The sequence below is a fragment of the Petaurus breviceps genome, unplaced genomic scaffold, assembly GCF_028583685.1.
Source record: "Petaurus breviceps papuanus isolate PSGF00001 unplaced genomic scaffold, PetGlider_PUasm1.0 91041, whole genome shotgun sequence".
Taxonomy (NCBI): Eukaryota; Metazoa; Chordata; class Mammalia; order Diprotodontia; family Petauridae; genus Petaurus; species Petaurus breviceps.
The window spans coordinates 35731029-35758639 of record NW_027187400.1 but is presented as its reverse complement, the minus strand read 5'-3'; the positions used below and the strand labels follow the sequence as shown (position 1 = coordinate 35758639).

General features: G+C 44.0%; 1 protein-coding gene across 3 annotated transcripts in view; it reads right to left on the bottom strand.

Moving 5' to 3' along the window:
• Positions 1-923: 923 nt before the first annotated feature.
• The window catches only part of MMEL1 (membrane metalloendopeptidase like 1), a 65945-nt gene continuing 39257 nt past the window's right edge, over positions 924-27611 (bottom strand). For 2 of the 3 annotated variants that reach the window (XM_069079511.1, XM_069079509.1), the window contains 13 exons: positions 25152-25309; positions 24503-24596; positions 20733-20861; positions 18919-19017; positions 18290-18373; positions 15373-15476; positions 13584-13642; positions 11804-11923; positions 8238-8371; positions 7266-7331; positions 6104-6199; positions 4622-4698; positions 924-1570 (listed from right to left, as the gene is read on the bottom strand). In XM_069079511.1, coding sequence (XP_068935612.1) covers positions 1471-1570; positions 4622-4698; positions 6104-6199; positions 7266-7331; positions 8238-8371; positions 11804-11923; positions 13584-13642; positions 15373-15476; positions 18290-18373; positions 18919-19017; positions 20733-20861; positions 24503-24596; positions 25152-25309 — 1320 coding nt within the window. In that variant the 3' untranslated portion in view covers positions 924-1470. The remainder of the gene's footprint in view (positions 1571-4621; positions 4699-6103; positions 6200-7265; positions 7332-8237; positions 8372-11803; positions 11924-13583; positions 13643-15372; positions 15477-18289; positions 18374-18918; positions 19018-20732; positions 20862-24502; positions 24597-25151; positions 25310-27611) is intronic. The other variant, XM_069079510.1, reaches the window with a different exon arrangement.

The following is a 27611-nucleotide window of genomic DNA, read 5'->3' as shown; positions in this document are numbered from 1 at the left end:
CCAGAGAAAGAACCGCTATTAGCTGAATACAGACTGAAACATGCTATTTTTCTTTCTTTTTTTCTGTTTGAGTCTTCTTATACAAAATGACTAACATGGAAATGTTTTACATAAAAACCCTCTGTTTAAATAAAGATAGGGTACCACTATTCACCTACAAGGTTTTCTGCAGCAGGAACCAAGAACCGACCTGGGCATCAGGCCACCTGTCCTCTCCTCCCCACCCTAGAACAGTCACTCTCTGAAACCGGACTCCAGAGACAATGCATCTCCCTAAGGGAGTTAATCCATTTATCTTTGGAGCCCTTCCCTAGGGCTCAGTTGTCCTAATGGGTGAATGCATACAAACTCACTTGACCCTGCCGGCTCTCTCTAGCAGACCCCAGACCATATGTTAGTTTCATCCTTGTCACAGGTGTCTTGCCTTTTGGTCCTGTCTTCTATTTCTTATCCTGGAGTCATATTCAGCACTACCACTGGTCCTGGAAATTGTGTATCTATCAACTACCCTATGGTTCCACTCACCATCACTGTGACTTCCCAGACCAGAACTCTCCTTCATGGCCCTATATATCCCCTATATGTATAGTCTGTAACATTAGAATGAAAACTATTTGAGAGTAGAGACCTTATCTCATTTTAGTTTTTGTTTCCCAAGACTTAAGGTGAATAGTAGATATTTAAGAAATATTTTTCCTCACTTCATTCACTCACTCACTCACTCACTCACTCACTCTCTCACTCACACACTCACTCATCCATCCATCCATCCATCCATCCATCCATCCATCCATCCATTCATTCATTCATGCATGCACTCATTCATGCATTCATTCATTCATTCATATTCCCTTCCAGAAATGAAATCACTCCCACCAAATTTGAACCCCAAAGATACAAATAATAACTCTTCACAAGGCAAAGTGGGCTTTAAGTAGGTTTATTTTGCTAGAGTCTGAAATGATCAGACATTTAACACACACCAGGTGCTTGGGAGAGTAGACACAAGATTACAATTTTTACACCAAAAAGCAAACCCATTGGGTAGCCAGGAAGAGGTAACACAGTAGTAGCTGCAAGATGGGTTTGGATTACATTTAATGAAATACCTCAAGTGGGTCACCATCCATTCAGGCTCCAGACTTCTAGTATGGAGGGTCCTGGCTGACAAATATACATGTATTTCTTAAAGAACTAGGTGGTTTAATAACAGTCTAGTTGTCATTTGAAACAGTCATTTTCCTCCTAAAGACTCTGCTCAGCCTCAGGCTGATGACTGGCCGAGAACCACTGGCGTCTCCATTCCTATATCTGCCTCTGGGCAGGCCCTGCCCTGGGCTGGGATAGAAGGGGAGAAAGCACTGGGCACAGGGACTGCTCCAGGAAGGAGCCCAGCCCTCAAAGCTGGCTTTGTTGACTGCTTGGAGCTGACTGTCGGGGTGAAGCACTGGATTTGGACTTGGTCTTCAGCTACCACACTCTGCATTTCTCCTCGGGGTGCATTACTGTCCCGGTGTGGCAATGAAAAGCTTCCGAGAAGGCTTCAAAGTTTTGCAAGGACCCCATCACCCTGAGGGACACAAGTGAGAGGAGGGATGAAAACATAGTTATAGACTCTGCTAGCTCAGTGAGCAGTTAGGTGAGGTGGTGCAGGGTATAGAGCACTGGGCTGAGAGATAGGAAAATGGGAGTTCCAGTGCAGCTGCAGACATTTCCTAGCTGTGTGACCCTGGGCAAGTCACTTAACGTTGTTGGCCTCATCTGTAAAATAATCTGGACAATGATATGGCAAACCGCTCCAGTATCTCTGCCAAGAAAACCCCAAATGGGGACATGAAGAGTCAGATATGACTGAACAACAACAAATCAACAGCTCAGTAAACAACCACGAAGGGGTGAGGGGGCACACACAACTCTAGAATCTTAAGAATGTGACTAAAGAAAGCAGTTGGATTGGGAGGTAGGAGGAGTCTTGGAATGTGGTAATATCAGCAACCAGGTATCAGAGTTGGCAGAGCACTGCACTTGGTAGTTAAGAAGACCTGAGTTTGAATCCTGCCTCAAACACTGGCTCTGTGGCCCTGGGCAAGTCACTTCTCAGCCTCAGTTTTCCTGCCTATAAAATGGGAATAATAATGGCACCTACCTTACAATGCTGCTGTGAGGACCAAATAATATCAAAAGTTAGTATTTTATACAAATTATTTCACTTGATTCTCACAATGACATTGTGAAGTAGGGATATTATTTTTATTTTACAGATGAGGAGACTGACATAATGTATATGTAGATATTAGACATTTATAATATAGAACATATAACATACATATATAATGCATACAATGTATTCATATAATGCACACAAATGAACACAATGTATTCATATAATGTGCACACATAACACTATATTATACTTATATGCTATTATATTATTACATATGATATATAATATTCCAATATATATGCAACATACATTATATAATCGTGCATGCTTATAATATATCATATGTGTGTATATTACATATCAATTATTGTTTGTTGTTGTTCAGTCATTTCAGTGGTATTCAACTCTCTGTGACCCCATTTGGGGGATACTGGAGTGGTTTGGCATTTCTTTCTCCATTTCATGATACAGATGAAGAAACATAGGCAAACAGTGTGAAATGACTTGTTTAAGGTCACACAGCTAGGAAGTGTCTGAGGCCACATTTGAACTCAGGGCCTCCCGACTCCAGACCCAGCACTCTATCCACTGTGCCTACAAGCTGCCCTAATATGATATATTACTTTATATCATATCATCTTATATATGCCATAATATATAATTTGATATGACATATAATACAACATATTATATATGGCTATATAAATGTTAGTTTTTATTATAACAGAGGAAGTAGTGATAGTGTGGTCCAACAGGTAGAGATTTAGAAATCTGGAAGACGGGGGTCAAGTCCTTCCCTGACACACTCACTTTGCAACCTCTCAGTGCTTTTGGCAAGACTGAAAGACTAAGATGTAGAGGAGGTGCTGACCTTGTATCAGTGGAGGGAGTTTCCTCCCCTGGGAGATCCCAATCCTAGTGAAATCTTAGGTCCAGTTCCTACCCTAATTGTCATGATTATCGTGGCTCCTTGTGCCAACTTTGCCACTGGCTCAGTGCCTGCCCATTGGATGCCTCCATGATTCCACATGCAAAGGTGCTTGCTGTAACAGACTCTATGCTCCCTTCAATGCTACACTCCAAACAACGTTGATGTAATTAGGTGGTACCACATGAGGGGAATCTCGAGGTCTCTCTTGGCCCTGTCAGTTTTCTGCCGGCTCTGTGGGGAGGCTGAATCGCTCCCTTTGGCATCAGGGGCGTGTCAGAAGGCTTGCCATCAAAGGTAAATTAGTTTACTCACTGAGCTAAGATCACCTGACTGGGCCTGAGTGCTGGGCCCTGCTAAGCTATTTGATGGGAAGGAGGGCAAGGTTTAGAACAGGTGTTCTTCACCTTTTGGGTGGCATGGACACCTTTGGCAATCTGGAGAAGCCTCTGGATCCTCGATCAGAATCATGTTTTTAAATACACAGAAATATAACAAAGAAATGACAGGTTAGTGAAAATAAAGATGTGACTTTTTCATGGAAATAACAAGTATGAACCTGGGCAGATTTTGAATAGTAGAGAATAGAAGGGTCTGGTGTGCTGTGGTCCCTGGGGTCATGAAGAGTGGGACACAACTGAATCACAACACATCTATTTTTACAATTCAAGACCATGGGTCCCCTAAAATTTATCCATGGAGTCTGTGGACCCTAGGTGAAGAAGCCTGGTCTAGAGCTTGGAGCCTGATTGTAGTATGTGTGGGGGAATCCCTTGGGAACACTGGTGACAAGGCAGGGCAAGGGCATGCCAATATTCTCTGGGGAAAATACATATACTCATGTAGACTCAGACAAGTCTCATTCTTTCCATCACTAAAACAGGACTGATCCTAGATCTAGGGTGGAAAGCTTCATGAGGGGAAGAGGGAAGTGATAAGTTGAGGGATGCCATGGCATTCTGCATGCCTGCCAACAGCCTATAGCATGAGGCAGATGGAGAGTGGATGCCTCCCGAGTATGTGGCATGATAACTAGAAAGTTTCGCCCTCAGGGTCCGTACCACAGGGTCCGTCCACTCATGCCATGGCAGCCCCATCACCTGGTGGCTGCCTCTTTTAATTATTCTTGTTAGCATCGTGTTTAACCCTACTGGATTTAGGTTGCAGGAAAGCCCGCAAATACTGTTATACTCTCTAAAATAAATACTCTTTAAATTTGGAAGACTTTAAATTCAGCGCCCTGGTTCAGAGTTGTGTTGGCCTGCCCTTGTTCCAGCTTAGCTGACAATCTAAGTCCCTTCTTTCCCACCTCCTTCTGACCGTCCCAATTATGAGAGGAGCAGCCTCCCCAGAGGCATCCACTCAGGGACTCCCTACTTAAAGTCAGCCTGGTTCAGGAAAGAGGAAAGGCCCGTATATAAATGGGGTTTCTCTGGAACGGCATGCCCTTTAAAAGTCCCAGCATCTGGGGACATTCAGAAAGCTGGCTTCCTTGGCCTCAGCAGGTAGCTCCAGAATACTCTGCTTGCCTGTACTTCAGAGGACTGTGGACATCCGTCTTTATGGACTGGCTGGCATACTCCGGTCTGTAGGACCCACACCACACCTGTGGAAAAAGAGTGTGTGTTCTCACAGAGCCCTGGGCAGCAGCTCACACATTCCTACAGCACAATATAATGGGACGATTTAGAATTCTCCAATTGATAGTTGTGGTTCTGTGAACTACAGAACAAGCCCATTCCCCCAACCCAGCCCCTTTACCATCCTCCAAACCTCCCATCATCACCTCACTAGATCAGCCACTGTGGATATGGGGAATGGCGGGCCGGGTGAGACGGGGGTGGAAAGACATTCTGAAACTGAACATTGAAGCCAGAAATCACTTAATTTCGTGCCTTGTCAGGACCAGTCATAGGAAATGGGTATATTTAGCCTGAAGGAGATTAGACTCGGACAGAGCCTGGTATCTGCTTTAAGAGGAAAGAAATCCTAACAACCAAGGCCATCTCTAAGTGGAAGGGGCTACCTCAAGAGGTTGTGGGCTTCCTCCTCTCTGGAGGTCTTTAAACAGAGGCTGAGTGGCCACTCATCTGTTATGCTATATAGTGGGGATTCCATTCAGGCATGGGTGAGACTAGATGGCTGCTGGGGTCTGCTTCAACTCCTAAATTATGTGACTCTGTGACTCACTAGCCAAGTGACTTTAGGTAAAGTCATTGAGCCTTAATTTTCTCATCTATCAAGTGGGGATAAATGAATACTATTCTGCCTTTGAGCCAGAACTTCTGTGAAGATTATAGGAGCTGGTAGGCAGAAAAGCTAAAATCCCTATTACAAGTGTGGCTGGCCAAATGCTGCAATGCAATTGGAGGACCTGAGTTCAAATTCCACCTGTCACCTACTTTCCCTCTCCAGGCCTCAGTCTACACATCTATAAAATGAGACACTTCTAGATCCCTTCCACCTCTCAATCTCTCATGCTTTATATAAAGAACTATTTTTATTTCAGTAGGGCCTGGACCCACAATACTGCCTAGTTAATGCTTACTGACTGAACAGATGAGGAATATATCTTTCCTTGGGTAAAAGATAATTTGTAAAGGTCCATGTGGAGAGTTGTAGCTAGACATCTTGGTACCTAGGAAAATTCAGCTGAGGGGAGAAGGGAGACCTCGGGGCACACTATAAGGCCTTGTCGAGGAGGCCAGGAAAGGAGGGATGTGGGGTGTTAGGAAGGAAGTTCACCATCTGCTTGTTTCTTCTTTTAACATTTTTACTGCTAATTTGGTGCTAAGCTTTGTTGGTGCAACACTATGGGAGGAAAGTTTTACAGGAATCAGACCCCTCTATATTTCAGCCCCCTGGGATGAAGCCTTGTGGCTCAATCAACGTGGAAGCTACCTGAAGTCAAGAGAACCTTAGTTCCTTTGACCTAGGGAAGTGAGGATGGGCGAGATGAGAGGGGCTGAAGAGCTCCCTCCTTACCCACTTAACAGGCTGCAAGATCCCACCTGGGCAAAGTTGACGAAGAAAAGCTGCTCATGGGTAAGATTCAGTCCTGGCAGTCTGGGTTCCTGGCCTTCTTGTTCCACCCACTTTATGTAAGCCTATGTACAGGACAGATAGACAAGGCCTGTATTACCCAGAGTGTGTGAGAGTTCATCCTGGCAAAACGCTTTTCTGTAGTGGGGCCAACTCACCCTGGCATGGGCACCATAATTGCTAACAGGTATATAGCACAATAGAAATATTTATACACAGAACCTACTGTGCGCTGGGCACTGTGCTAAGTGCTTTACATTGATTCTCACAATGATCCTGGGAGGTAGGGGATCTTATGATCCCCATTTTATAGATAATAACAATAATGGTAATGATAACAACAACAATTGGCATTTATATAGTGCCTACTATGTGCCAGGCACTGTGTGCTAAATGGCTTATGATTGTCCCAACAACCCTGTAAGGCAGGGGTTATTCTTAGAACCATTTTTTAGATGAGGAAATTGAGGCAGACAGAGGTTGTATCTCACACGGCTAATAAATGTCTGAGTCTGGATTTGAACTCAGGTCTTCCTGACCTTAATCCCTGTGCTTTATCCACTGTTCCGTGAGATAGTCCTGGGCATCCCTGTTTGGGTTTCTGCTTTTTGAGGCACCACAGACAAAACCTTGTAAATGGTTTACCTTGGGTCTGCTAAAGGGCAGGTCCAAGTAAACAGAGGAAGCAGCAGGGGTTAGTAATGGATTAGGAGTCACAGGGTCTGGGTTCAAATCCTGGCTTTGTTGCTGACTGCTTCTGTGACCCTGAGCAAGTACCCTGACTCCTCTGGGCCTCAGTTTACTCGCCTGTTAAAAAGGCTTCTAAGGTCCTTTCTGGCTCTAGATCTATGGTCTCCCAAATGCCTTGTACTGTAGGGGAATGAGCACTGGGGTTAGAGTCAGACAACCCTCATCCGATCCTTGGACACATCATTTCACCTCTCTGCCTCAGTTTCTCTATCTGTAAAAGGAGGGGATTAGACTAGACAATTTCTCCAGTCCATTTCTTTTTGTCTATCCTCTAGTCTTTCAAACACCCAGGAATTTCATGATACAGTTTGGCATAGGGTCCTGTATTGTATACAGCAGGCACTCAATAGGTGCTGAATGAAGGAATGAAATCCAGCTTACCTTATAAGCTTGCCGAATGCCTCCATTATCTGCTATGTTTTCTCCTAGTGTGCCTATTCCACTCACCTATGGGCGCAAGAAAGGAAAAGCAGGATCATGGGAAGAAGACATTTCAAACTACTCCCCTTCAGCAGTGGCCCCCACTGCTCCCTGACACCTGCCTGGACTGCTTTCCCTCCTTCCCTCCCCCTCTCATAATTCTAGCTCTCTCCAAGGCTCAGCTCAGTCACTGCCTCCTCCAGGAAGCCTTTCCTGATCCCTCACACCATCCCTGCTCTTTGCTTCCATAAAGGAGAAGAAGATGCTTTATCCAGTTGCAGGACCTGGCCTCAGCAAGTGTGGAATCAATTGTCCTCTAGCCAATTGTATCTCTTTTGCTTTATCTTGTATACACCTGCATCCATATATGCTCTCTCTGTCTCTCTGCCTACCTGTCTGCCTCTCTGTCTGTCTGTCTCCCTCCTCTCTATTACAATGTAACTTATTATTTTTTTGGAGGGCAATTGGGGTTAAGTGACTTGCCCAAGGTCACACCGCTAGTAAGTGTTAAGTTTCTGAGGATTTGAACTCAGGTACTCCTGCCTCCAGGGCTGGTGCTCTATTCACGGTGCCACCTACCCACCCCTTCACAATGTAACTTCTTTAAAAAAAAGAGTTTCAAACTATTTCTTTTGGGGGGGTGGGGAGCTGGGAAAATTATTAAATCTTTTATCTTTTATTTATTTTTATTAAAATAGTTTCCAATTATATGTAAAGATAGTTTTCAACATTCGTTTTTGCTTAATTTTGAGTTCCAGATTTTCTCCCTCCCTCCCTTCCCTCCCTCTCCCCAAGACAGCAAGCAATCTGATATAGGTTCTACATGTACGCCCAGCCCTGGTCTTTTATTTCCCCAGGTTCCTCTGAGGACCCGAAGATCTGGCTAGCAAGGTGGTGGCTGGCTGAACTTGGGCCCTCATCACCCCCACTCACATGCTGGCCGCCAGCCAGGTCCCAGGTATAGTTGCCATACTGGTACACCATGCACTTGGTCTGCTCCTTGAAGTGCTGGGATGAGAAGTTACTCCACCAGTCCAACATGTTTCCATCTTTGTCAAAGTTTCTTCCTGGGGGAGAGGAAGGAAGGGGACTCCCCAGGGGGGGGACAGCACTGGTTCTAGGATTACCAGTGATGCCAACACACCCCTAAAACACAAACCCTGCCCTGTTTCTGTCCATGACTGTTTAACATCACCAACCGTGAATAGGAAAGAAAAAAAGCAACAGCTAATGCTGGCAGGTGATTGTGACTGTGGGTCATCTGAGAGCCCATATGGGCAGCTAGGTGGCTCAGCAGATAGAGCACTGGGCTTGGAATCAGGTAGACTCATCTTCCTGAGTTCAAATATGACCATGGATACTTACTAGCTGTGTGACTCTGGGCAAGTCACTTAACCCTGCTTGCCTCAGTTTCCTGATCTGTAAAATGAGCTGGAGAAGGAAAAGGCAAACCACTCCTGTGTATTTGCCAAGAAAACCCCAGATGGGGTCAACAGAGAGTTGGAACATGACTGGAAAATGACTTAATATTTAACATGGGCACAAACATTCCAGAGGGACGGCAATGGCTGCTGATTTTGTTTCACTCTCATTGGCAAATGTAATGAGTGCTTCTAGTATCATGATACATCAGCATCCATGGTGAATATTTGTAAGCACTGATTGGTCTCTTACCAAAAGCCAGAAATGTGTATCTAGCTCAGGTGCACCCAGCTCACCTGGGGACACTTGGCAATTTGAAATCTATAGTCCAAACACTGAGTATGGCTTCACTTCAGAGTGTAGCCACACTCTATAGTTTTGTGCTGTCCTAGTCCATACTGGCTAACTAATTACTCCCTAAACCTGATATTCCATCTCCCACCTCCATGTCTTTGCCCAAGCTGTACCTCCTGCCTGGAATGCACTCGTTTTCCCCTCTGTCTGATAGAACCCCCAACTTCTTTCCAGGCTCACTTAGCCACCTTTTATGACTTTTCCAACCCCCTAGCTGTTAGTGTTCTCTTTCCTTCACAATTTTTATTTCATTCTCTCTCTATATATATGTTGTATCTTCTTATAGATCGGAGAGCAGAGCCATGAACCCCAAAACTCCCTTGAAGGAGAGAGTTTGGCTAAGGGGACCTCCACCTTTCTCCTGTGGCTGCATTACTTTGGGAATCCTCTGACTTTCTCCCCCTGCCCCTGTGTAAGGTGCTGTAATGGGAATGTAAATTTTGAAGATCTTCCCTGCCCCTAGGCTAAAGTGCACCTGGAGCCTGGGGTGGGAGGCTTGTTTTTCAGTAGATACTTCTTGATTGGCCAGTGAGTCAACAAGGTTGTTACATTCTCTGAGCCAGGAGAAGGCTATATAAGCCCTGATAGCTTAAGCTGGATGTCACCCCCTGTCTGCAACTGTGATGTGTCACCCTTGGACCTGGCATCAAGCATATTAAGAACTGACCTCTCAAATGGGACCCCTTAGGACAGGGACAGCTCTACATCCGATTTCAGCAGCAAGTAGCCATGGAAGAAGAGACATTCACCCCTTACCACAAGATTTTGGGGCCCCATTTATTCAGGGTGGGGGGAATGATGGGGAGCTTGTGCTCAAGCCCCACCCTAAAATATGGTTTTCTGTGTTTATTGTGTGCTATTCTTGTTATATTGTTGTGAAATTTTGTTGACACCAGTTATTCTTACTGTATTTTTGCTAAGTAAGGGACATGAAAGATCTTGGGGCCGAATATAAGGGTTATGGGATTTAAAGATCTTCCATGCCCCATTGTACTTGCTGATGTAGCAGGAAGGGGCGGAGCAAGAGGAAGCAGAAGCCAAGCTAGAGTTCCTGCGGTGGCTAGCAGTGGTGGTGACAGCGGCAGCAGCAGCAGAGGCAGCGGCAGCAGCAGCAGAGGCAGCGGCTGCGGCAGCGCGAAGCCCTTTTTGAGTCAGCCAGAATTTCTGCTAAGGACTCCTGCTGAGGACTACCAGGGGCCGGAGCTGCTGGGAGTGCGCTTCCTGGACGCTGGGTGGTTGCTGTGAGTGGGGAGAGGAGGACCTTTGTCTGAGGTAGCCTGTTCTGTTTTAAAGGCTTGAGAATGTGGGTGCTTTCTACTTTATCTACCTGTGCCAATGTCATAACTACTCTGATGGCTTTCACTTTCTGGTTTTGGGACTCAGTCTTTTGGTATTTTAATAAATTTTCTAGCTTATTCCCCCATATGGCAAGCCTGATGTATTTTGTGATGGATAATTATATCAGCATATCTGTAATTTCCATAGGCATTTTGAATATGGCACTGCTGATACAGGTGCCTTTCTCGACTCCCCTCCCCTTCCCTCTTGTTGTCTCTCCCATTAGACTGTAAGCTCTTTGAAGGGGAGTGAATGCTTTTCTTTTTCATTTGATTTTTCATCTCCAGCATTAGCACAGCTCCTGGCACCTACTAGGCATTTAATACATGTTAACTGATTGATTGTAAGCTCCTCCAAGTGAGGAATTGTTTCATCTTCAACTTTGTGTCCCCGATATCTGGTCATTTTGGCAAGGAGACTGAACCTGTGATTTTATTGGTACGTGTACCAACTTACTGGTACAGGGTGAAAGTGGAGTCTCCCAAAGTACTCTACAATTGAGAGTTGCCTCAGGACAGGAAAAGATAAAGGACTTGTCCAGGGTCACATAGCCCATGTGTGGCAGACAGGATTTGAACCCAGGTTTTCCCAATTCCCAAGTCTTTTTCTATCCCCCATACCATTCTTCCTCTTGATTAATAAGAACTTGGTGAATCACAAGCCAGATTTTGTGAAAAATAGGTTAGGCCTTGTGCTTCCAAATGAACGTTTACCTCCTAAGTAGTCCCCTTGGGAGGCTGGAGACATCATCTATGGTTCTGGCTTGTAGGATCTTGGCTATGGAGCGGGTGGGGCCTTGGACATTGTCTAGTCCAAATGCCTCCTTTTCCAGATGAGAAACACACCCAGATGGGCTGCTGCCCCAAATGGGATGGGTGGCCCCCCTATATAGTGTGGTCCTCCTTCTTGAGGGTTGTCAAGCAGAGGGTGGGTGGTCAGTTGTCAGGTGTGTTGTAGAGGGGAATTTTGTTTCGGTGTAAGTTAGATGGAGGTGGCTTCTGAGGGCCTCTGTGACCCTCAGGCTCTATGGGACTTGCCCAATGTCACATGATTAGCATGTGGTAGAGATTCAAACCAGATTCTCTCCTGATTCCAAGCCTAAGTGCTTCCCTCTATGCCACCCTTCCCCCCCGGCACCATGCAGAGGGACCCAGTTCTTATGTCATTATTGAGCTTTGTACACGTGGGTGTCCCATATCTTCAGATAGGCTGGGTGATCTTTGAGGCCAGACACCATGACCTGACCACCTCTGTCTCCCCTCATTCCCCCCCTTGCCTGGATCCTCAGCATTGAAACCTTGAATATTATGAGTGGGCTCTGCCCATTGGGATTGGATCCGGGGTGTGTATGATAGGAATGGGGGAAGGAGGAGGATCTAACTCACCATTGTCATCAAACCCGTGGGTAATCTCATGGCCAATCACCATCCCGATCCCCCCAAAGTTCAAGGCCTGAAGCTGCTGTTTGCTGAAGAAGGGGGGCTGCAAGATGCCAGCAGGAAACACTGCAGAAGAAAGAAGGGGTCATCCGAAGGGACGGAAGGGACCTCAGAGGCCATTTAGTACAACCTCTCTCTTATTTTGTAGACGAGAAAACTGAGGCCCAGAAAGGGAAGTGAATTGTCTAAGGTCACACGGCTATTAAGTGTCACAGGCTGGGTTCAAATCCAGGTCCTCTGACTCCAAAGCAAGGCTCTCCATCATATGCCACTGTAGGCCTATTGCCTTGTTCTTTTCCATTGTCCACCGCTTGGACTGAGATCATAGGGTTAGAGGCTCATAGAGTTTGTCTGTCAGTCAGCCAATGAGCATTATTAAGGACATAATGCTATGTCCCGGGGACTGTGCCAATCACTAGTGATGCAAAGAAAGACACAAGAGGCTGCTATTATGAGGAAGTGCACAGTCAAATGGGGGACAGCATGGACACAGCTATGACAAGCAAGGACAATTATTAGCCCCATTGCATAGATGAAGAAACCGAGGCTTGTGGGAAAGAGTCTGAAGACGTGGACTTGGCTCCCGGTTCCATGATCACGGCACTGGGCTGACCTGACAGCATGGATCAGCCAGGTTGCAGGGGTGAGAATCTGGCCACCAAGCCTCCTATGGGGCACTACAGCACCCCTCAAAGGTCCTGGAGTGAGGGCTCAGCGGTCATTCCAGGGAGCATAAAGGCTGCTGTCTTTGAGCAGGTCTCCCTTGAAGCCTCCCAAGCCCAGCAGACTTTCCACATTTTTTTTGGCATCTGCGGAGGACACCCCTGACTTCTATTTTCATATACATCTCTTTCCCTCACGTGCCAAATCAGCTTCCCATACTCATTTGAGGTTAAGCCTTTGGGACTTAAACCTAGATAAAAAGGCAGTAGAAGGAATACTGGCTTTGGAGTGTGAGGATTTGGGTTCAAATCCTAACTGCCACCTGGCTCCCTGTATGACCTTAGGCAAATAATTTTCCTTTTCTGGGCCTCAGTTTCCTTATCTAGTTTTTCCTAGATTTTATGTCGTAAAAAAGCCTCTCTATCAGAACTGCTCAAAAGTAGAAGGGCTGCCTTGGGAGGGGATGGGTGACCCCTTCTTGGAGGTCTTCAGTCAAAGACTTCACAAGCACTTGTTGGAAATGTTATAGTGGGGATGCCATTTGGGTGTGAGGTGTGATGGCTGATAGGGTCTCTTAATTCTCAAATTCTAGATTTTGGGTGAGCTATATGATGAGAGGAAAAGGGGCAGGGGTTTAGATTAGGGAAATACCTCTGAGGTCCCTTCCAGTCCTAAATCAAAGATTCATGGTCTTCCATCTCCTCATCTATAAAACAGAGATTTGACCAAAGGCCTTTTGATGACTCTGCTGGCTAGCCTTTTTTTTTTTTTGCCTTTTTTGGAGGGCAATTGGAGTTAAGTGACTTGCCCAAAGTCACACGGCTAGTTTTTGTGTTGAGTGTCTGAGGCTGAATTTGAACTCAGGTCCTCCTGACTCCAGGGCCAATGCTCTATTCACTGCACCACCTAGCTGCCCCTGGCTCTCCTTCTAAGAGCCTATGGCCCTCCTCCCTTTTCACACTCAGGTTAGGAGGAGAGGGCTGTGACCACTAAATGAGGTGGGGTGGGAAGGAGAGGGACAGATTTCAGCAGAGGCCAGGAAGGAAGGGACTGTATCACCTACCAATCTGGTTTCGATTTGGAGAGTAAAAGGCATTGACTACAGCGGCCCCAATGATCCAGCTGAAAAAGAAGACAGCGACCAGAGATTAGGTTTGGTGCCTGTGGCCAAGCTCCAAGACATGGAGGCAGCCTGGACTAGCATCAAGGATGGGCTGTGCACACTTTGGCCAATCACTTCAACTGTCCCCTCTCAGTGTACTCTTCTGCAAAATGGGGGTAATGACATCAATATTACCCAACTCTCAGGGTTGTTGAGTGGGGCTAAAAGACATAAGGACATGTTAGCTTTTATTTTTGTGGATATTAATATGATTATTTCAAGGCAGTTAGATGGCACCATAGTGCACAGAGCTCCAGGCCTGATGTTAAGAAAACTCTTCCTGAGTTCAAATCTGACCTTAGACACTTAACCAGCTTTGTAACCCTTTGTAACCAGCTTTAGCCCTGTTTGGTTCAGTTTCCTTATCTGTAAAATGAGCTGGAGAAGGAAATGACAAACCACTCCAGTATCTCTACCAAGAGAGCCCAAAATGGGGTCACAGAGAATTGGATAAGACCGAAACAATTGAAAAACAAACAAAAAAATATTATTTTGGAAGGTTCATAGAAAATGCTTCATCTTGGGCATTTTTTTTTGACCTTTCTCTTACCACAAGTTCTATGTCATTTTATTTTAATATGAATAATACAAATGTTGCAAAACATAGCACTTTGAGGTTATGGTAGGAACAAAAGTTTAGAGCTGGCAAGTACCATCTAGTCCAGGCCTTTCATTTTACTGCTGAAGAAAGTGAGACCCAGAGAGGTTGTCATTTGTCTAAGGTCAGACAGGTAGTCAGTGGCAGAGTTGGGATGATTCAACGCGGGTCCTCTGACTTCAAATCCATGCCTTTATTACAATATTGGTAACATAGAAGGTGGTTGAAAGGGGCAGCCTAGTGCAGTGGAAAGGCTGTGGGATTTTGGGTGGGACAGCCAGGGTTCATATCCCAGCTTTGCTATTTATTAACCTGTGACTCTTCTCTGAGTCTCAGTTTCCTCATCTGTGAAATATGGGTGCTGGATAAGGACCCTCTCAGTTCTAAATCTGCTCCATATTAAAGCCAAACTGCCATTCCCCACTGTTGTCCTGTCTTTTCCCATGCAGCTCTGTACATTCTAGCTGGACACACCCCATGTCTGGAATGCACCCATAGAATCTCAATATTGGAAGGAACTTCATCTGTACTCACTTAAATATCTTTGAAAGTCTGGCTCAGGTGCCCAGGAAGCCTTCTTTGATTTACAAGATCAAAGAATCATTGATCTAGAGATGGAAGATGTCACAGAGGTTACTTAGTCCAACCCCCCGCCCCCTCATTTTACATTTGAGGAAACTGAGGCTCAGGAAAGTCATATGGCTTTTCCAAGGTCACAAAGCCAGTAAGTAATAGAGCCAGATCTTTTGTATTCCAGGACAGTGCTCTTTACCTGAGCCATGACTTTCACTATATTTACTCATTTTACAGAAGGGGAAACTGAAATCTGAGAGAAGTAATTTGTGGAAGGTCACACAGGTAAAACAGCAGCACCAAGATCTGAACCTAGGTGCTCAGACTATAAATCAATGACTCTTTCTACTGTACCATCACATGGCCTCTCATCATGATAACCCTAGTCATAAAAAAAAAGATCAGTTCTTTTTAACAAGGCAGGAAACAGGTGTTTTTGGGAAAGATTTTCATCTATGCATGTATATATTTTTAAAAGGCTTGATGAGGGCTCTCTTTTCCAGCTGCCACTGTACTTACACATCCTGGTCCACCTTCTCCCTCAGTTTCTTCAGGCTTTTCTGTGCATTGGACTTAAGGTTCTGCAAAGTATTCTCAAAGAACATGTCTTCTGTGAAGTTCAACTGAGGAAAGGAAATGTTAATATATAAAGTAGTTAGTTTAAAGGATAAAGTTCTTTTATTTATTTGTTTGTGTTCTTTAGAAAATCAATGAGCATGAAAAGAGGAATCGCTATTCTTGGACCATCCTGCTGGTATAATAAACAAGCAGACAAACAAAGATTTACTAATACTTTTGTTTTTATCAGTCACTGATGGATGTGCCTACCCCTAGTACTGAAGTCTCCCTTATTTTTTAAAATGATTTAACCCCCCCCCCAGTTTTAAAAACATTTTATTTGAAGTTTTGAGTACCAAATTCTATCCCTCCCTCTTTCACCCCCTCCCTGAGATGGTAACCAATCAGATATAGGTAATCCATGTGCAATTATGTGAAAAATTTCCATATTAGTCATTTTGCAAAAGAAGACTCAAAAGAAAAAAAAAGAAAGAAAGAAAGTGAAAAATAGCATGCTTCAATCTGTGTTTAAACAATAGCAGCTCTTTCTCTGGTGGTGGAGAGTAAGCTTTATCATTAGTGTTTTTTGGATTGTCTTGGATCATTGTATTGCTGAGAATAGCTAAGTCATTCATAGTTCTTCATCAAACAATATTGCTATTACCGTGTACAATGTCCTCCTGTTCACTTCACCGTGCATCAGTTCATGTAAGTCTTTCTTGGCTTTTTTGAAATCATCTTGCTTGTCATTTCTTCTAGCACAATAATACTTCACTACAATCATACGCTGTAGCTTGTCTTTTTTTTTTTTTAAAACTATTGGGGTTAAATAACTTGCTCAAGGTTACACGGCCTGTTATTTCTGGGTGTGGTGCTAAGAGTCTGAGTGCGGATTTGATCCAGGTCATCCCAAAACTGGTGCCGGTGCTCTTACTCGCTGAGCCATCTGGCCGCCCCTAAGCAATTGGGGTTAAGTAACTTGCTCAACGTTACACGGCCAGGTGTTTCTGGGTGGGTGCTAAGTGTCTGAGCCCAGGATTCGATCCCCAGGTCATCCCGACACTGGAGCTGGTGCTCTTACTCGCTGAGCCACCTGGCCGCCCCCGCTGTAGCTTGTTTAGACATTCCCCAGTGGATGAACATCCCTTTGATTTCCCAATCTTAGCCACCACAAAAAGAACTACTATAAATATTTTTTTGTACAAATAGGTCCTTTTCCCTTTTTTGTATTTCTTTGGCATGTAGACAGAGCAGTGGTATTGCTGGATCAAAGGTATACATAGTTTATAGCCTTTTAGGCATAGTTTCAAATTGCTCTCCAAAATAGTTGGATCAGTTCATAGCTCTACCAAGAGTGCATTATTGTCTCAGTTTTCTCACAATCACTCCAACATCCAACATTTTCCTTTTTTGTCATATTAGCCACTCTGATAGGTATGAGGTGATATCTCAGAGTTGTTTTAATTTGTATTTCTCTGATCAATAGTGATTTAGAACAATTTTTATATGACTATAGATAGCTTTGATTCCTTTGTCTGAAAACTGTCAGTTCAGATCATTTGACCATTGATCAATTGGGGAATGACTTGTATTTTTATAAATTTGACCCAGTTCTCTATATATTTGAGAAATGGGGCCTTTATCAGAGATACTTGTGGCAAAATTCCCCCCCCCCCCCAAATTTTGGTTGCATTGGTTTTGTTTGTACAAAAATTTTGTTTAATTTTATAATCAAAATGATCTATTTTACATTTTGTAATGCTTTCTACATCTTCTTTGGTCCTAAATTCTTCCCTTATTCACAAATCTGACACATAAATTATTCCATGTTTTCTTAAATTGCTTATTTTATCACCCTTTTATGTGTATGTAACGCACCCATTTTTGACCTTATCTTGGTGTACAATGTAAGATGTTTGTCTATACCTAGTTTTGGCCACACTCTTGTCCAGTTTTCTCAGCAGTTTTTGTCAAATAACGAGTTATTGTTCCAAAAGCTTGAATCTTTGGATTTATCATACACTAGATTTCTATGGTCATTTACTATAATGTGATTTGTACCTAATCTATTCCACTGATCTACCACTCTATTTCTAGCCAGTACCAGATTGTCTTGATAATTACAGTTTTATAATACAGTTTGAGATCTGTAGGGTTAGGTCACCTTATTTCACATTTTTTAAGCCCCCCTTATGACAAAGGAAAATTGTCAAATGAAAACAATCCATTGAGTGACCTCGTCTGCTAGTGTTTGTAGCATGATACTCCTCGTTAGGCTTATTCCCATCTCCCCTCAACCTCTCTGCTGAGATACAAGAACAATGTTTCATTCCCTATTTTCTGGTGCTAAGATTGATACTCAGCTATTCAGAATTCCATCTCCCTTAAGTGCAACGTAAATTTCCATTCCTTAATCATCTTAGGTCTCATTATCCTGGTTCTGTGAACTTCAGACCTATCAGTTCAAACCAGTCTTCCTAGGCTTCTCTGAATCTCTCATATTTATAATTTCTGTCTACACTATTGTCATGGACCCAAGGATCCTGGTGGGACTCTGAGAAGTTAACTCAAGTCTGGGGCTCTTTTCTTTTTGGGAACTCCTTTTTTCCTTTGGCCATTGCTTTTACCTGGGGAATATTTGATCCTGCTTTTATTAAATGGTTTGATTGTTTTGAAACTTCAGACTCTGGATGATCATTGGACTACCTATGGAGACCCCTTCTAGGAAAAGGGTGGTGTTTCATCATATCCCTTCACCAGACTGTTCAGTTAGTCTTTTATAATGGGCACCCGCATTATTTCCAGTTCCTTGCCATTCTGACTAGTATTATTGAAGAAAATTATATCAGTCAGTAACTATTGGAAATGATGACCTCACCTGGTAATATTCGTCATCAAGTTTGTTATTTTGCTCTTCTAAAATGTAGTCTGGGTAGCCAATCTGCTCCTTGATGGCTGTGGCCTACAATAAGGAAGAAGGTAGGTGGGTATACAGTTGAAAGAACACTGAATTTGGGCAAACAGGAACTGGGTTCAAATACAGGCAAATAATTTCCATTTCCTGAACTTTAATTTCATTTTTTATATATGTGAATATGGTTTCTGATTTTAGGAGAATGGAGGGACTCGTTTGGAAACTCCCTTCAGTAATGCAGATTGCATCCCCTCACTTGCAGAACTAGTAATTTTTATATTTGGACCCAGATATCCTTGGCTACTGTCTGGTAGGTACAATGACCAATTTTATAAAATGGATATTAAAAATCTCCCAATGTGAAGATTACCTAAGATAACAAAGGTAGAAACATCAATGTGAGGAAGGTGGAAATATCAGGCTTTATAATCTCCCATTTTGAATAGAAAAGTCTAAGTTTGGTTAAAATAGTGACTACATAAAAAGCACACTTTCCCAGCTTCCAAATGTGGGATACATTTGTGGCTCCTACCCCAGGCAACAAAGGCCAGTGACACCCCCAGATGGATTAGCCCCCCAAAGCTCTCACTGACCTTCTCCTGTGCCTTCTTCTTGGACAGTTCATCCATCCATTGTAACTCATTGAGGGTCTCAATAAACACCTCACGTACTTTTTGGATAAGATCACTGACCTGAAAAGAGAAGTTTAAGCAAAACTTCCACCTGACCCGGAGGTGAGTCCTTACCTTCCTCCCCCCATATCTGGAATGTGTTTGCAGAATTTCAGCATTTGAAGGGGCTTCATATTTGTCTACTTAAATACCTTTTCTTTTCCAGTCTCTTTGCCCCAGAGGAGAGAACACTTGTCCAGGGAAAGTTTTACTCTCTGGAATTTTTGAGGGGGAGGTAGGTCTGTGTTCCAGAAGCCCTGAGGTATGCAGGGGAGCAGGGTTCTGACCATGCTGGAATCTACTGCCTGACCAAGGCTCATGCTGGTATGAATAGAATCTTGCCATACCTCATATTACAGGTGATCACATAAAAAGAACTTGAATTTGGAATCAATAGACTTAGAATCACAGCTCCTTACCACCCTAGGTGAGGGGTGGGGGATTATTAAGTTCTTACTATGTTCTAGGCAGGAGTGGGTCAGTAAATAGAACACTGGATCTGGAGCCAGGAAGACCTAAGTTCAAATCTGGTCTAAGGCACAGTTGTGTGACCCTGGGCAAGTCACTTAACCCTGTTTGCCTCAGTTCCTCAACTATCAAATGACCTGGAGAAGGAAATGGCAAACCACTATAGTATCTTTGCCAAGAAAACCCCAAACAGAGTCATGAAGGGTCATCCATGATGGAACAATTAAACAAAAAATTGTTAGGAACTAAATCCTATACAAATGTTATCTCATTTGATCCTCACTATAACCTTGAGAGATAAGTACTATTATTATCCCCATTTTACAGATGAGGCATACAGGCATGCCCAGGGTAATCTGGTCACTAGCAAATGTCTGAGGCTGGATTTGAGCTCAGTTCTTTTGGATTCCAGGCTCAGTGCTCTATTCTAGCTAGTTATTTCTTCTTTCTGGGCCTCTAGAAAATCAATGGGTTGAAGGATGGCTAGGTGGCCCAGTAGATAGAGCACTGAACCTGAAGTCAGGAGGGTCTGAGTTCAAAGCCAGCCTCAGACACTTACTAGCTATGTGACTCTGAGCAAGTCACTTAAGCCTGATTACCTCCAAAAAAGAAAGAAAAAAAAAGAAATCAGTGAGATTATTGTTCAAGTCCCTTCCAGCTCCAAATCCTGGGACTTTGTGACCAGTACAAGCTAGTGTGGCAAATGGAAGGAATACTTTTAGCCTACATCTCCTCAACAAACAGCTAAAGTTACTCTGCCCTTGCCTCCTCTCTGTTTCACTCTGGGCTCCTCAATTTAGGACTGGAGAAGAAGGAGCCTCAACTAGGAGACAACATGGTTTGGCAGTTGGGCCCTGTCGTGACTCACACTCAGAGCAAGTCACTTTACCTCAGTTTCCCTCATCTGTAAGATTGTGGTAAAGACAACCCAGTAGCAGGTTTTCACTCCTTTTTTTTGCTCCCAAACATACGTCAATGATGGATAAAACATTATGTTACGTTTAACGGGACAAACTGGCTTGACCTCATAGAGGAAGGCATTTGAACAAGATGAAGAGGTAAAGAATACACGATATCCACTGTGGATCAGGTTCAGAGCTGGACTGTAGGGGATTAGACTGACCCAGCTCCGTCTTCTTAATAGAGCTCCCTGGTCCTCAGGTTAATATGGTGGGGGAGGTAGTGAGCCTGGGGCAGCTGGAACATGATGCTGGGATGGATGGAGCACAGGAGTGACGCAGGAAGACCAGGAGCAGTGCTTTACCTACCATCCTCTTACTCTCACCAGCAAATGATTGCTTCACGTAGAGGGCACCCACCGCACTCTCCATGTTGTTGTTGACATAACGCACACATTCCCGCCACTGTACGTCCTCCAGTGAAGTCCCATACAGAGCCTGGGGGGAGAGATACAGTGCATATTTCCCCCCTCCCACCCCTTACCCACCCAATCATATATCCATTTACACAAGTCATTCATTCACTCACATATTCATCTATGTATCCATTCACCCACTCACGCCTTTACTCATTCACCTGCTCTGCATATGGTCCAGATGCTCTCAGGGGCCCCTTCCAGTTCTAGGTATGTGGATAACCCTGTGATTCTAGGTAACTCAGAATCTTAGAGGTAAAAGAGGACTCATCAGCCATTCAGCACAACCCAAACCCAAACAGTAGCCCTATCCATGACATCCCCACCTTCCTCTGTTTGAATACTTCTAGTGATGAATGAATCAATCACTACCTCCCCAAAGCATCCCATTAAGCTTTTTTTTTTACCAGTCCTTGTTTGGAATTTTTTTCCTTACATTGAGACAAAACCTGACCCTCTGCAATTCCTGAGGACCCCACAGTTTCCAGTTTTGCCCTTTGGGGCCAAGCAGAACAAAGCTAATCTCTCTTCCACGTGATAGGTACAGAAAGCCCCCATCCCAGGAAGGAGACAAGTACCTAATGAGGGGCATGGGAAGGAAGCACATGGATAGGAAGAACCCAGAGGAGGGAGAGATGACTAGGGGCTGCGTTGGGCTTTCTGGAGGGAGTGGGGTTGGGTGCGGCTTTAAAAGATGGCTAGAATTTCAATCGGCAGTGATATCAGTGAGCATGAGTATTTTACATGGGAAGGAAGAAAAGGAGTAGTCACTGAGGCTTAAATTCATGAAGATGAGTCTGGGGGATAGTGAAGAATCTGGTCTGGGGGCTAGCAGGGAGCTGGAACTGGAGAGAAGCTTAGGGTCAGATAGATAGGGGAGGGCTTCAACTCTTAAGATGTTTTCATTTTATTTGATAGGCAAAGAATCAATTACAGGGCCTCCTCCTTGCATTTCTAGATAGGGGCTCATTCTTCTGGGAAGACGTTTGCCTCTGTTTACCCAACTCAGCCTTCTCCATTGCTTTCTCCCATTTTCTCTTTTCCACTGACTTGTTAGATATTGGGAATGCCCTTCACTAATTAGATAGAGGGAATGCCCTTCCCGAGCCCATACTCTCTAACCTCTGCCTGATGGTGAGGCTTAAGTTTTCATCAGATGACTTCTGATGTCCCCAGAAGATAGAGACAATCAGGGTACTATAGTCTAGTAAACAAAACTTTAGTCTTGAGTTGGGGCAGCTAGGTGGCACCATAGTGCATAGACCACCAGGCTTGGAATTGGGATTCTTGTCTTGAGTTCAAATTTGACCTCAGATACTTCCTAGCTGTATGTCCCTGGACAAGTCACTTCACCTTCTTTTCCTTCATTTCCTTATATGTAAAATGAGCTGGAGAAGGAAATGGCAAACTACTCCAGCATCTTTGCCAAGAAAACCCCAAATAGGGACATGAATAGTTGGATACAACTGAAAATGACTGAACAGCAGCAAGTCTCAGGTTGAGTCCTAGCTGTCACTAAATGGCTTTGAATCAAAGAACCTCAGAGTTGGAAAGAACCTGAGACAGGATGGGATCCTACCTATGTCTGAATGAAAGTCCTTTCTACAATAACAATAATAAAAGCTAACACTTGTGTAGTGCTCTGTGCCTGACACTGTGCTAACTGCTTTATGATTTTTATCTCATTTGATCCTTATGACAACCCTGGGAAGTAGGTAGCCATTATCAGCCCCATTTAAAAGATGAAGAAACAAACAGGTTTAGTGACTTGCCCAGAGCCCTACAGCTAGCAAGTATCTGAGATTGGCTTTGGACTCATCACTTTCTAATTTCAGGCCCAATTCTCCATCCACTGTGTCACCTAGCTGCCCCCTACAATCTCCCCAGTGTGTGGTCTTCCAGCTTCTACTTGAAAATTTCAAAGTAGGAGGAACCCACTACCTCTTGAAGTCATTTGTTTACTTTGGGACAATTCTCATTGTCAAGACATTTTTCTGGACACCAAGCCGTCTACTTGACATGTCTACACTCTTGGGACCCAAGAAAGGCAATATAGCTAATCCTTCTTTCCTATGATAGATTTTGCAGGTGAGAGAAATCAATATTTTTCTCTTGTATTTAATAACTAATTATTGAATCAGGACCAAGGTCTTCCCCCCTTTCCACTTCCTTATCCAGAAAATCTGTTAAATATTTACCCAGGACGAAATCTAATCAGACAGTAAAAAACATTCTAAGTTTGGGCCAATGGGTGCATTCCTGTTCATTGCATTTGCTCAGAGACAGATCTGGGGAATTTTGGTATTCCCCTTTGTCAGACGGGTGATATAGAAATTGATGTCTCTTTGACCAAGATTTGAATCACCTGAGTCACATAAGGGGAGGTGGGGGGGGGGTGCCCAAGGCCCTCATTTGAATATAGCCCACCTCCCATTGTGTTAACCAATCAGATTTGATCGACATCACTCAGGAATACCTACTCTTTGAAGGATATATAAACTGTAAGTCTACTACCATTAGGGGACTTTGGTCTAAGGGAGGTGGCCAAATGACCATTCTTTTATTAATAAATATGCTGACCTTATTAATAAAATGATTAAATCACCCAGAATCTATTCCTCTCTAACCTTCTTAATCATCACAAAGGGATTGGAGGGGTAGCTAGATGTGTGAAGAGGAGGTCTACACTTTGACAGAATAGGGCGTGGAGTTGGGGAAAAGAAGACTTGGGAGGGGCCGGACTCAATGATAAGCTACACAAAGGGACCTGGGCTGAAGCTACATAATCTTTATAATGCTGACACAGGCCATACTTGTATTGACACACACAATCACTAAAAAAAAAAAAAAAAAGAAAAAAAGAAAAAAACAACCTTTCACCCAACATATTAGTAAAGAATTTGGGAAAGGAGCTTATTTAGGAAATTAACCCAAGTCCCTCCATTGAGGGAAGAGGCCCAGGGCCCCGGAGTCATCTCCCCCTCAAGTAATACCTTGAGCTAGGATGAGATTACACATCTGGCCCAAACATTACAGCTGAGGCTCAGGTCCATAACTGTCCCCTGTCTCGATCCCTATACAATCTATTGGGAAAGAGTGAGTCCCTGGTCCTTTCCTCTCCTTGGGGTGAGGAACCTTAGAAGGCACCTCAAAGGTCATCCTCACATGATGAAGAGGATCAATTTTGAGACTATAGAATTGACGGCTGCTTCAGAGGTCATCTAGTTGAACTCTCCCATTTTAGTGATGAGGCTGAGAATGGGAAATATCTGCCCACAATCACATAGGTAATGTCAGAGCCAGAATTCGAACCTAGCTCCTGTGGTTCTAAATCCAGCTCTCTTTCAAATGTACTAGACTATTCCAGATGTTAATGAAGGATAATGGAGAGTAAATTTGGGTTTGGAGTTAAGAAGACAGTGGTTCAAGCCCTTCTGACATACTCTGACCTTCAGGGAATTTTCTGAGATTATTAATTACAGGAAAACTGCCAATCTGTACCAGGGGAGGGTGCTTCCACACTGGGAGCTCCTCACCCTGATGAAATGAAAAGTCTAAGGGAAAAAGATAGGGATGCTTCCCAAGAGGGATGTGGTGTGGAAATGACAATCTAGCAGATCCAAGAACCCTTTATTCCATTCACTGGACATGTGGCTGCCTCACCTTGCGATAGCTGACTCGGGCCTCCTTGAATCGATGGCTCAGGTTACTAATTTGATCCTGCACCAGGCGCCAGACCAGGTAGTTTTGGATGGTTCTGGGAACAAATGAGTAGAGTCTCCCATTAGTGCCCAGGAAAGGGTCAGGAAGGAGGAAGGGTTAGAAATGGGGTTGGAGACAGGGTCTTCTAGTTCTTCACTGCCAGAATAAAAAGACTTTCCAGTTGGAGATGATAAGTCTGGGGAAAGGGCCGGCCTTATAAAAGAGAGGAAAAGGCAATTGAGAAGACAGTATGGCTTTGAGATCTTAAGAAGACATTACTTACCTTCTCTCAGGTCCCTTTTCCCACCAAAAAAAAAAAAATCAGGCTCTTTCACAGGTGGGAATTCGGCTACTTCCTGTGATAGTACATTAAGCCTCATCAGTCATTTACATTTAGTGTGAATGAACACATTGGCTCTTTCCCTCAGAGTAGGTTTTGATGGAAATGTTGGTGTCAGAAATCTGGGGCACTGGACGATTGAAAAGCAGGGTGAAGGGGATACCACAGAAGGGGGAAAAACAAATAGTAAGGGGAGGCTGAGGCTGATGAAGCCAAAAGTTCAAAGCCATCACAGTTATGTTGCTGAGGGCTGGCCACGCCCAGACTCACCGGGCTGGGTACTTGCTGATGACTTCTTGAAGATTCTGGAGGTAAGGAACTCCATACACCACCACCTCCTCATTCTCCAGGATGTTAATGTTGACCGAGGACATGACAATTTGTATAAATACAGTCCAGTTGAAGTTCTGTGAGAAAGTGTCACAGACCTGGTGTGGTGTAATGGCAAGAACACTGACATTAGAGGACCCGGGTTCAAATCTTCCTAATGCACATGTCCAGTCACATCAGGTCTTTCCTCATGAGGAGCTGTCCAGGCCATCCCCTCTGGCTGGAATGTACCACTCATTCTCCATGGGGAGCTGTCCAGGTCATCCCCTCTGGCTAGAACCAAACATTTCCTCCCCATCTCTGCCTTTCAAAATCCTCTTTTCTTCCTATTAGGCCCAGCTCAGGTAAAATCCCCTCCCTGAGGATGTTCCTGATCCACAATGGGTGACTTTCTTCTTTGTTCCCCTCACCTCTCCCATCTGGCATTTTATCTGTCTCTGTGAACATATATCATGCCTCACCTCTGCTCTGCTCACTTCCAGATTTTCAGTTGAACGTAAGCTTTTGAATATAGGGGCTGTGCCATTTTTAAAAATCTTCCTATTATTTATTCATTCAGTCAGTCAGTCAGTCCACATTCACTTCGTAAGCACCTACCATGTGTCGGATATTATGTTAAGCAGTAGAGATACAACAACAATAACAATGATGACAATAGAAGGAGGCCTGTTGTCAGCTCACATTATGACAGAGGAGGCCTTAAACTACTGAATGGGTGTTGCCTCAGACAAGCAAGCTTAAATGCCAAGGTCTCCCACTACATCTGGGATAGCCAACCCTCTCTATTTATGTCTGCCACTGGATCTGGCCTCAGATATTTACAGAGTGACTCTGGGCAATCACTTAACCCTGTTGACTTCCGTTTCCTCATCTGTAAAATGAGCTGGAGAAGGAAATAGAAAACCATTTTTGTAGCTTTGCCAAGAAAACCCTAAATGGGGTCAAACAGAGTTGGACACAATGGAAACAACTGAACAGCAAAAACTAAGTGGTATAAATGGAAGACTGACTCACAGGAAAGGACCTGGGTGGGTGGGGATGTGTGGTAAGGGGAACTGGGAAAGGCCTTTTGCAGAAGGCAAGATTTGAATGACATCTTGAATAATAATAACTAGCATTTCATATAACATTTTAAGCTTTACAAGCATCTTATTTTATTCTCCCAACAACCCTGTAGGTGATATTATTATTACATTTTACAGTTGAGGAAACTGATGCAGACAGACTTGCCCCAGCTTGCACCACTAGTAAGGTCTTCCTGACTTTAAGTTCAGCAGTCTGTTTCATTGAGCCATCTTCTTTTTTATTTGAGGGGGGGAAGGCAGGCCAATTGGGCTTAAGTGACTTGCCCAAGGTCACACAGCTAGTATGTCAAGTGTCTGAGGCTGGATTTGAACTCATGTCCTCCTGACTCCAGGGCTGGTGTTCTATTCACTGAGCCACCTAGCCACCCCCTTTGAACCATCTTCTGAAGGAGTATAGGGAAGCTGGGAGTCAAATATGGGGAGGGAGAGTATTCTAGTTCAAAGGTCCAGAGATGGGAAATTGTGTATGTGATAAGAGAAACAGTAATTAGGCCAGTGGAGGTGAAAGGTAATAAGCATGGTAGGGAGTAAAGAATAAGAAGGCTCGAGAGATAGGAAGGGCCAAGTGGTAAAGGGCTTTAAGTGCCAAACAGGGACTTTATAATTGGTCTTGAAGGTAGCTGGTAACCACAGGAGCTGATGGAGTATGGGTGGGACATTTTCAGACCCGAATTTTAGGAAAGTTACTTTGGAAGTGGAAGGGGTGGGGTATTTGAATTTGGGACACCAAGGAGAAGAGTGCTACAGTGATCCAGACGGTGGGTGGTAAGGGTGACAGCATGGTGCCCTATGTGGTAGACACTTAATGAGTGTTGTTGAATTGTTGGCCTTGAACAAGTCCCTTCACTTCTGTGGGTCTGACTTTCCTTATCTGCAAAATGAGGGGCTTACAATAAGATCCCGTTTCAGCTCTATCCTTTAGTCAATGAATGAAATGCCTACTATGTGCCAGGTTCTGTATTGGGAATACAAAGACAAAACTGGACCAGTCCCTGACCTCAAGGTACTTACAATCTACTAGGTATGAACATGTTCCTAATGTTAAACTCCAGTAGAATGCAATCTCCATGAGGGCAAGAGGTCTGGAGTGATTGTCATGGTATCCCTAGCATTTGACAGAGTGCTTCATATGATAATTCAAAAAGCATTTCTTAAATACCTACCATCTTCCTACTTTGTTAAGTGCTGGAGATACCAAAAAAGGCAAAAATAGCTCTTGCCCTCAAGATGTTTACAGTCATGGGAACAACTATGTATGAACAAAAAAAAGACCTGATACATTTGGGTCAATCTCAGAGGGAAGGAGCTAAGATTG